The 11,944-nt window shown below is 41.7% G+C and overlaps 1 protein-coding gene across 1 annotated transcript; it reads left to right on the forward strand.

The window, feature by feature from the left end:
* The first annotated feature begins 343 nt into the window (after window positions 1–343).
* Window positions 344–2,284, forward strand: LOC137620934 (uncharacterized). The gene is made up of 4 exons (XM_068351377.1): window positions 344–572; window positions 654–1,171; window positions 1,225–1,634; window positions 2,098–2,284. The coding sequence occupies exons 1-4, from the start codon at window positions 344–346 to the stop codon at window positions 2,282–2,284; spliced, it is 1,344 nt and encodes a 447-aa protein (XP_068207478.1).
* The last annotated feature ends 9,660 nt before the right edge of the window (window positions 2,285–11,944 follow it).

Here is an 11,944-nt window from a genome sequence, read left to right on the forward strand (position 1 = left end):
GGGGGACCAAAAGTCTTTGCTCGCCCTTAGAGAAATGACGAGCATCACACTCTTGCAACCTGCCACGGACGGCTCTCCTCGGGAAGTGAAATTAGTTTGTGCCCTTTGGGTACAATGCCTACCCAAATCTGTTGATATTGATTCCTTGCCCAAGAAGGACTTAATAACAAGCCACTTCATCACACTCAAGACCTCCATCAACGCCTCCACTCCTGACCAAGAGAACAACTACTCAACACCAACCTGGGCTGATGTAAATGCTGTAAGACACAGACGCCCACCCTCTGATATGCCAGAGTGGTGACAAAGCCCCCCTACAATGCACATATGCCACCCATCGCTCATGCCGCCCAATAACCTTTCCAGAGACTTATGTATGTCCATCAGCTGCAGTTCTGCAACTACCGCTCCAGATTTGGGGCTGCTGCAAAGAAATGTGCAGATGGTTTCCAGGTTTCCAGTGGCCAAAAAATGTATAAGTAGGCCTCTGCCTGTGGTGGTGGCCTCCCCTGTCACGAATCTTTTCTTTTTACTTGATGCACGTACAGATGTGCAGTTCTTGGAAGACACAGGTGCTTGCTGTTCCCTTCTACCAAATTCACTCTCTAGGACATGACAAATTCCTTCTAAGCTTTCTGATGTCTACCTGGTAGCTGCCAACGGATCTGAGATCCCCACCCACTGGTATGAGACCCTACTACTTTCATTTGGGGATGCCAAGCACCACTGGAAATTCCTCGTTGCTCACATAACATTGCCACTACTCAGTGCGGATATCTTCACACATTTCCACCTTCTGGTTGACGTGGGGCATCGACGATTAGTCAACGCAGAATCATACTTGTCAACACCTTTTCAACCAGCTCCCTCCATCCTTGCACTCCTCATCAACGCCCCCACGGAGGTATACGTCCACCTCCTCACATCATACCAGAAAGTCCTCCGACCTGAACTTCACCAAATCCCCACGGTTCGCACCAAACATGGAATTTATCATCATATCAAGACTACGTGGCCCACAGCTTTTGCCAGATTCAGGTGTATTTCCTTCGATTATTTGCCAGCCGCTAAACAAACATTCACCGAAATGGAAGAAATGGGTGTTTGCCAAAAGGCCTCAAGCACATGGTCGTCACCCTTACACATCATCCTGAAGGAAGATGGTTTACAGGTATTTGAACATGCAGACAGAACCACATCACTAACCCTCCCTAACGTCCCTAGCATTACCTAATACTTGCTCAAAGTGAAGGTTTTCTCCATGCTCGTAAACCCAAGAGACATCCCAAGGCCAACATCACCACACCCTTTGGTATATACACCTTCAATTACTCTTGGTTCGACCTTCATAATGCTAGAGCCACTTTTCACTTCCTCATGGATGGCACCTTCTGCGTATATTACGTGGATGACATACTTGTGTTTTCTTCCTCTAAAGAGGAACATCTCTGTCACCTACACATTGTTTTTGACCACCTACAACAGAACGGCCTTGTAGGCCGATACAAGTGCACCTTTGGCGTCAATGAAGTATCATTCTTACGGGAGCGCATCACTTGTGAGGACATCCACCCTCTCCCTGAGAGAGTAGAAGCTGCTGAGAACTTCCCCATATCCTCGACCATCAAAGCACTGTAAGAATTCTTGGGTGTGATCAACTATTATCACCCATTACTACCAGCCATTGTTGCCACTCTTAATCCCCTCTATGCTTCCCTCAAGGGCAACTCGAAAGACCTGAATTGGGGTCCCTTTCAGGAAGAGGCCTTCTACAACGCAAAGAATGCCCTATCAACTGTTGCTGATCTCACTTTTGTTGTGAGACATGCCCATCTTCTTCTGAGCACCAATTTCAGTGACGATGCTATGTGTGCAGTACTCTAGCAGGTAGTCAACGGCTCACACCATCCATTGGCGCTCTTCAGTAGAAAACTGTCCAAAGCAGAATCTGGCTACTCTACCTTCCACCAAGAATTGCTGGCGAAAGTGACGGAAAGCCAAATGTACGGCTTTCCGTCACTTTCGCCAAATTTTAGAAAGTACGCCTTCATCATTCGCTCAGACCACATGACTCTGGTATACGCCTTCACTCAACAGACCAACACATGGTCTGTCTGTCAGTGCTGACAACTCTCTGCGGTTCCTGAATACAACTGCACCCTTTAACACATCCCTGGAAAATGAATGCCCTGTCAAGAACCATATTGGCTGCCATTCACATGGGATTGGATTACAATGCCTTGGCAGAAGCTCAACAAAAAGATCCAGAGTACCAAGCATGTAGGACATCCTGCACATCCCTCTGTTGAGAAGATGTTGACCTTGACGACTCCAATGCCACCCTCCTTTGTTATGTCAGTACTGGTAGACCACGACTATGGATACCTACTCCCTTGCACCGACAAGTGTTTGATTTCATCCATGACATAAAACATCCCTCGTGCCAATGTACTGCACAGCTACTCAAGACACAGATCTTTTGGACGGCATTACTAAGGATGCTAAGGATTGGGTCTGCGCCTGTATGTCACACCAAACGTTAAAAGTACAGTCAAATACAAATGTCCTGTCATCTCCAGTGACCCACTGTAACCACCATTATCTATAGATTCGGGAATTTCCGATACAGAAGAATTTGGTTATAAGTACGGATGATGTTGGGGCTGGGGAGAGAATTAGTTAGAGCTGTAAGGGCTGTGATGTTGGGGGAAGTAGTAAATATTATGCATAAACTTAAATTCCGTATAATTTCATACGTTCTTAATTTTATCATTATAATGCTTCTAATTTATAATTATGTGGTATATCTGTTGTGTTATCTGGTATACTATTCTTGCGAATAACTTGTTGACAAAATTATTGCCTTTTTAATCAGTTTGGCAATGTATTTTTGTCCCAACTGAAAAATATTTTGTAAACACAATCTAGGAGTCCTCTCTCTCTCTCTCTCTCTCTCTCTCTCTATATATATATATATATATATATATATATATATATATATATATACGAGGTTAATTCAAAAAGTATCCGACCCTGGTCCATAAAAAAAAAATAGTACATATGAAATTTGTTTATTCAATCACCTTCAAAGTACTCCCCTTGGGAGCGCACACACTTTTTCCCCCGGTGCTGCCACTGCTGGTAACATCTTTGGAATGTTGACATTGGGATGCTGTAAAGCTCTGCTGTCGTTTTTCTTATAATTTCCTCTTTCTACTCAAAACGTTTCTCTTTCAGGGTTGTTTTCAGTTTAGGGAACAGCCAGAAGTCATAAGGTGCGATGTCTGGAGAGTAGGGAGGATGCCGAACAAGTGGAGTGTTGTTTTTGGCCAGATAAGCTTGGATCAAGTGGGCAGAATGAGCAGGTGCATTGTCAAGGTGCAGTTGCCAGTTTCGCGCCACCCACATTTCCGGTCGTTTTCGTCATATAGCATCTCAAAGGTGTTGTATAACCTCCAGATAATACTTCTTATTAATTGTTTGTCCTGCTGGTGCGTATTCGTGATGCACAATACCATTTGAGTAAAAAAAACATGTCAATATTACCTTGACATTGCTGCGAACCTGTTGTGCTCTTTTGGGTCTTGGTGATGTCTGATGCTTCCATTGTGATGACTGAAATTTAGTTTCCGGGTCATATCCGTACACCCATGTCTCATCACCAGTGATGATAGTATTCATGAAGTCAGAGTCACTGTTAGCACAGTCAAGGAGGTCTTGTGCAATTTCCAGACGGAGTTGTTTCTGGTGGTCCACCAGCAACTTGGGAACGAATTTAGCAGACACTCGTCGCATGGATAAATCTTCCATTAAAATTGTATGAACTGATCCTGTGCTTATTCCTACTTCTTAAGTAATTTCGTTGATGGTTTTACGACGGTCGTCCTCCACTATTCGACAAACATTTTCAACGAATTCTTCATTTCTGCTGTTCGATGGCCTTCCTGACCGTGGCTTGCTCTCAACTGAGGTTTGTCCTTGCTTGAAGCGATTATACCACTCCTTTATCTGTGTTATTCCCATGGCTTCATCGCCAAAGGCTTGCTGAATCTTCTGGATAGTTTGCACTTGTGTATCAGCAAGCTTGTAGCAGAATTTAATGCCGTAGCGCTGCTCGATGCGCTCAGACATGTTGTGTAAGGACAATAATCTGACGAGCTTGTGCTGGACGTCTGCACTCTAGCCTTCAAAGGCGGGTACTGCCACACACTAGAGCTTTTAAAATTGACACGTATGTGCAGTAACAGTGCTGTCAACTCCTAAAAAACTAATTTGCTGATTGGTGAATTATTTGTCCTTTCATGGACCTTGTATATATATATATATATATATATATATATATATATATATATATATATATATATATATATATATATATATATATATATATGTACCTATGCATATATATGTATATATATATATATATATATATATATATATATATATATATATATATATATATATATATATATATATATATGTATGGTTATTCATGGCGGTCATTACGCCACTTTTTTCAGACAAAATACCCCGCCAGCAAGGACCACTTGACATGCCACCAGTGTTGAGACCGCACCCAGAGCCTCACCACCCCTCTCCAACCATCCTAGACGAGTCTACTCCCCTGAGGTATCATTACAGACATCTTCAAATCACGTGGCCGCTCAACGCAGCCACAAAGGAAGTCCGGGAGAAGTCACGAGACCTATTGATGGGGGGTGTCGGGAGATGTCACAAAGCCTGATGACCAATGGGACAGCGGTCAGGCCAATTACCAACCCCCCCCCACCCCCCCCCCCCACCCCCCCCCCCCCCCCCACCGCCCCACCCCCACCCCCGCGCCAAATTGGGGCAAAAGGGGGTTTAGTCGACCTAGGAGCGGCTGGGCATCTTCCTTCGCTGATCAAACCCCGTGAGAGCACCATCACCTCTCTTCGCTCTCAAGACTAAAGGCAGGCAGGACCTGTGACACATCCTCCACAAGGGAAAAAACAGAGTCCTTTTTATCAAGGTAAGGTGTCTGTATTTTGAGATCCTCATCATCCTTATTCAACCTACCATCTCCTTCTCTTATCACATCCTTTCCTTTATCCTTAAAGAAAGATCCTGCCCACTGAACCTTTGTTATCCTATTCCTTATATCCCAACCATGTGTGCTGTTTGCTCCTAACCTTAATTAATTCACCCTGTGACAGTGTTGATTCCCATATGTGGTGTTTAAATTCCTAAGTTTTGCACTTTTATTTAATTTGCTTAAAGATTTCAACCACACGACTGCGTGTTCCCAGCCTGTAGAAGTAAGTGATTGGTTAATAATTTAATTTATTTCCCTTTCCAGGGAATGAGATTGTGGTGCGGAAAACCTTCCACGGCCTACTACTAACTCCACGTGAGCACGTTATGAGAATCCAACTCCACGTGAACACGTGACAATCCATCTCCCCGTGAAGTACCTCGTGGTTTACTTAAAATATACAGTAATTATCTGTTGTGCTCCCCTTTTTCTTAATTATTATTTAAATATTATTGTAAATATATCTATTTAGTCGGTATTCCTTGTCTAATTGCCGGCTGGTGACCTTACCATTATTCTCTTTTTGTGTACGCCCTGAGTTCCTTAAGCAAGGCCGGACTCACAAGCACGGGCGCATAACAAAAATTGGTGACCTTGCCAGGATTTTCTAAGATAGTAATTTCAAATTATTTCTATTAAATTGAAATTCCCCCTTTTCTGTCTCTAGCGACTTGACGAATCTCAATTTCATTTAAAGAAAATTCTTTTATCACTGAAGTTGGAACTGGGGAAGAAAATAGCAAAAGCATTTTATTTTTATTGTTAAAATCTGTTTTATTTGTGTGTGTTTGCACCGCGAAACGTTTTGTTTTTAAAAACCACATGGTAGGCTTTAGTCCCATTGTTTAGCAGGATAGCCAACCGTCTGAGAAGAATTTGTGCGTTGTTCGTTCTGAGCGGCGGTTATCACAGTGGTGAAGATTTATTAAATATATTGTGCATTACGTGAATGTTTATTTTGTGTTAAAAAGTAAATGAAGTGAAATTTAAGAAATTCTCCAAAAACGTATTAGACTAACCATGTGTTCATATAAAACGTGGCCAACCTGATAATAATAAGCCCACATCCATGTTTCCAAACGAAGCCAAGGTTTGTTATTGTTTGCTAAGTTATTGTTTACAAATTCTACACAGACCTGAGATTTTAGCCGAATTATTGTACGTTGGAAAGTGGTTTACGCACATATCAATCATTTAATTTTGTGCATGAAATATTTTATAATTTATCTTTAGTGCTAGGATACAGGCTGGTCTCATATCGAAACTCTTGGTTTACCATTCAGATAAACGTTTTACGGCAGTGAGGCCTAATTTCTGTGTAGGATAACGGCAAGAACACGTGGCATCCCTTGATATTTCGATTTTCTTTGAACAGTTGGTGGTATTTGATTTCATTTTTGTAACATTTCATGGGATATTATATTTCATTTACTTCATTTAAAAGGGATAATTTTCGTACGATTGTGTTAAAATTGTTAACCTAAAGATAAAGGATTTACGGTATCACGTTCAATTTCGTTTTTTTCAGTCAGGGCATACGATCATTTAGGTAAAATATTTGGGGAGTGTAATATCTTAAATTGATTTTTTTTAAAGGAAAATATGTAAAAGGGTTGATTTCCTTAGCGAAGCAATAAGCAAACTCAGTGACATTGCTTGTTTTATTTAATTTATTATACTTTAGGTATAAATACAAACTTTGCTTTAAGTCACAGAGTTGCAAGTAGTGGTGTTGCAAGAACGCACCCCCATATTTTTACAAATCCATTTTTTTAAGTCTAGCATAGAGGATCCTTCACAGGTGTAATTCCATTTTTATTATGACTAGCACAGAGGTTCACCCATAATTGTGATTCCATTTTTTTATGTGTCTAGCATAAAGGGTCACCCATAGTCGTGATTCAACTTTTTTATTGTCTAGCATAGACGGTCACACATCGTGGAGATTCCATTTTTTATGACTTGCATAGAGGGTCGCACATCGTGGAGATTCCATTTTTTTTATGACTAACATAGAGGGTCACACATCGTGGAGATTCCATTTTTTTATGACTAGCTTAGAGGGTCACACATCGTGAAGATTCCATTTTTTATGACTAGCATAGAGGGTCACACATCGTGGAGATTCCATTTTTTTATGACTAGCATAGAGGGTCACACATTGGGAGATTCCATTTTTTATGACTAGCATAGAGGATCACACATCGTGGAGATTCCATTTATTTTATGACTACCATAAAGGGTCACACATTGTTGAGATTCTATTTTTTTATGACTAGCATAGAGGGTCACACATCGTGGAGATTCAATTTTTTATGACTAACATTGAGGGTCACACATCGTGGAGATTCCATTTTATTATGACTAGCATAGAGGGTCACACATCGTGGAGATTCCATTTTTATGACTAACATAGAGGGTCCCACATCGTGGAGATTCCATTTTTTTTATGACTAGCATAGAGGTTCACCCATAGTTGTGATTCCATTTTTCTTATGACTAGCATAAAGGTTCACCCCTATTTGTAATTCCATTTTTTTATGACTAGCATAGAGGTTCACCCATAGTTATGATTCCATTTTTCTTATGACTAGCATAGAGGTTCACCCGTAGTTGTGATTGACTTTACTTATGACTAGCATAGAGGGTCACCCATAGTTGTGATTCCAGTATTTTCATGTCTAGCATATAGGGTCACCCATAGTTGTGATTCCATCCTATTTTGTCTAGCATAGAGGGTCACCCATGGTTGTGATTCCATTTTATTTTGTCCAGCATAGAGGGTCACCCATAGTTGTGATTCCATCTTATTTTGTCTAGTATAGAGGGTCACCCACAGTTGTGATTCAATTTTTTATTGTCTAGCACAGTTTTTATATATATTGTTACTTTTTTTGGACGCATTACAACCAGACAGTCTACGCACCCACCTATTGGTGTGCTCCCTGTTTTTCAAGTTGGGCTCCTGTTCAATTACTTGCGAGGCTTACTATTTGGTGATAGGTCTTTCCTGAGATGTATTCTTTACAGCCAGTGTACATTTTGCCCAGCTCCATCTTTATCCTTTCTTCCGTGAGACTCTTGCGTAGGCTAGAGGGTCTTTCCCCTCCGTGTAATTTCTTGCACGGTCAACATCGTACCTTGTGCTGTCGAGTTTGTTCTGGTCGATGTCTCCACAAGAAATTAGCAAAATGACTGTTGCTGAGATCAGTGCATTTGTGGATTTGGCAGAACGTCAAGGCTATGAGGGAGAGGCATTGCGAATGAAGCCAATGCCCGGAGAAGAACAGAGCAAGAAAGGATGTGGTATGCGAGAGTTGAGAGAGAGAGAGAGAGAGAGAGAGAGAGAGAGAGAGAGAGGGTGCATGAATTGAAAATGCAGGAGATGGATGCCCGATTAGCACAGCTCAATCACTCGCCACCTCAACCCAAAGTTGCCAAAGTGCAGCACGACATTCGCAGGAGGATCCATTTCATTGAAAGGTTCACCAAGGAACTCCCTACAGCGGAGTTCAAGGCAACCTCACCCCAGCTTAGTAAGAAATGCGGACTAGTGGTAATGAACGACATCGGACATGAGGGCTACGACTTGCTCTTGGGTCAAAAGCCCGTGAAGGGCGTACAGCGAGTGCCCCTCAGGTGCATGAAGGGTGCCAAGCCGGAGCCCAAAACACTGAGGATGCTTTCTGCATGGGAAGACGAATGGCTCGGTGACATTAACCTTGGGGAAATACCTTGGTTAAGTGAGGAGGCCCAATGGTCTTCCTCCTCCAGAAATGAGTCTGAGCCTCGTACGCCAGAAGTTAATTCTGGTGAAGGTGTGCTACTTTCCAACACTGTGGATAGAGCTACTTCAAGCACCATGCCAGAGGTCTCAGAGGAGGGCCAGGAGTCTCCCTCTTCTAGCCATGAGTCTGAGCCAAGTACCCACAAATTCTCTTTGGATGAAGCTGTGCTAGTTACCACCACTGGCGATAGGGCTACCTAAAACACCAGGCCAGAGGTCTCAGAGGAGGCAGAAGGGGAACCACCCATCAGCCCCGAGACCCCAAGGAGCCAGACAGAGCTCATCAGGTTCCAGCATTTGGACGAGAGGCTGGAAGACTACAGGGCACCGGCCTACTCGGACGAGGCTGGAATAAGTATTCCTTTTCATGGTGTAGAGGTGGAGTATGTAGGTTCCCTGACCAGGAGTAAGCGCGGAAATCGTTTTCGATTAACAATGATCGATCGTTTCACGCGCTGCCTCAAAGTTGTGACAACTAGGTGTGCCAACGCCAATCATGCGGACCAAGAGTTCCCACTGACATTCCTAACGGAACATAACCCTCTAACCTAATTGACTGAGCTACGTATTAGGAATAAAGGGCTCATGAAGTGGGGCATAGACCTTCAGAACTACAACTGGAAGGTCAAGCGGCTAAAGAGCTTAGATGAGAGAGTAGCAGATGTGTTCTCCCGGCATTAGTGCACAATGCACAGTACCATGTCCATAACATAGCCATAGTCAGTAGGTTAATCTAGGTTGTGTGAAAAAATTTTAATTGACCTTGGTGTCTGCCCAGGTAGATAAACTTGAGGGGCATCTTGGCATCATTAGTTTCATTTAATGTATTATGTATTTATTTCATCTTTTTTCCATATGATCTGCCGATTTGCTTTAATTTTCATGTGTCCCATTGCACTAGGTCTCTTAACTTTAACTATTATTGCATTTTTTTATTTTTCAGTTGTTGCCTCACAGCCAGCATGCTTGCTTCTATGTGGAAGTTAAAGTTAATATATTATCAAAATAAAGTAAAATTATGACCCTAGTTGCAGCTTAGATATTAATTCATTATTGTGGTGAGACTCACTGAGGGAGGAGTCATTAAGGCTAGTGGCTTCAGACCTTGCTTATAGAGTTCTTGTCCTGTTTTAGGACAAAATCACTGCTAAAATGGGGGGTTTTATTCATGGCGGTCATTACGCCACTTTTTCCAAACAAAATACCCTGCCAGCAAGGACCACTCGACATGCCACCAGTGTTGGGACCCTACCCAGAGCCTCACCCCGCCCCTCCAACCATCCTAGACCAGTCTACATCCCTGAGGTCTTATTCCAGACATCTTCAAAGCATGTGACCGCTCAACGCTGCCACAAAGGAAGTTCGGGAGAAGTCACGAGACCTATTGATGGGGGGTGTTGGGAGACGTCACAAAACCCGATGACCAATGGGGCAGCGGTCAGGCTAATTACCCCCCCCCCCACCCCCAATTTGGGTAAAAGGGGGTTTAGTCGACCTAGGAGCGGCTGGGCATCTTCCTTCGCTGATCACACCCTGTGAGAGCACCATCACTTCTCTTCACTCTCAAGACTAAAGGGAGGCAGGACCTGTGACACATCCTCCATAAGGGAGGAAACAGTCCTTTTTATCAAGGTAAGGTGTCTGTATTTTGAGATCCTCATCATCCTTATTCAACCTACCATCTCCTTCCCTTATCACATCCTTTCCTTTATCCTTACAGAAAGATCCTGCCCACTGAACCTTTGTTATCCTAATCCTTATATCCCAACCACGTGTGCCGTTTGCTCCTAACCTTAATTAATTCACCCTGTGACAGTGTTGATTCCCACGTGTAGTGTTTATATTCCTAAGTTTTGCACTTTTATTTAATTTGCTTATAGGTTTTAACCACACGACTTCATCGTGATCCCAGCCTGTAGAAGTGAGTGATCGGTTAATAATTTAAATTATTTCCCTTTCCAGGGAATGAGATTGTGGTGCTGAAAACCTTCCACGTCCTACTACTAACTCCATGTGAGCACGTTATGAGAATCCAACTCCACGTGAGCACGTGACAATCCAACTCCCCGTGAAGTACCTCGTGGTTTACCTAAAATATACAGTAATTATCTGTTGTGCTCCCCTTTTTATTAACTATTATTTAAATACTATTGTAAATATATCTATTTTGTCGGTATTCCTTGTCTTATTGCCGACTGGCGACCTTACCATTATTCTCTTTTTGTGTATACCCTGGGTTCCTTAGGCAAGGCCGGACTCACAATCATGGGCGTGTAACAATATATACATATATATATATATACATGTATATATATATATATATATATATATATATATATATATATATATATATATATATATTTATATCTATATATATGTATATATATATATATATATATATATATATATATATATATATATATATATAGGAAAAGTGTGATTCTAAAAGCATAAATTATGGGGGAAGGCAGACTTGGTGCTGGATCTGTTAGGGGAGGAAGACATTTTAATTTAAAGTAATCATAATTTTTTGGCAATGATTCTAAATAATAATTGCGTGGTATAGGCGCATTTGTTGTGTTAGTTGATATAACACTAACAGAAAATTTATTGACTAAAGTAAAGGATTTTGGAATATAGTAGATTGTAAATTTTGTCGAGACTGAAAAACTTTACTCATACATAATTTACAAGTCCACTGACATTCCATTTTCGTAACTTGGCATGTTAACAATTGGTATGCAATAATTCAGCATGTAAGAGCAAGAATTTCAGGGAAGACTTCAGTTCATGTGGGCAGTCAATCATCAGAGAGCAATTACAAATCATCCTCATATTATTTTGTATCCTCCCCTAGGCTACGTTACGTAAGATTATGGTAAATGAATTCATTATTTTTTGGTATCGTTAAGTGATTTTTTTTAAGGCATGGTTTACAATGACGTAAGAAAATCCGTGCCATCACAAATACAAAAGCATCTCTTAATGCTTGGAACTTTTGTGTGGATGCATCTTAAAGGATTCTTTGTCGTTGTCACGGACTTCATGTTAATAAGAATGCGACAAATTTTCTATAAGGCATC

Source organism: Palaemon carinicauda, chromosome 27 (assembly GCF_036898095.1).
Source record: "Palaemon carinicauda isolate YSFRI2023 chromosome 27, ASM3689809v2, whole genome shotgun sequence".
Lineage (NCBI taxonomy): Eukaryota > Metazoa > Arthropoda > Malacostraca > Decapoda > Palaemonidae > Palaemon > Palaemon carinicauda.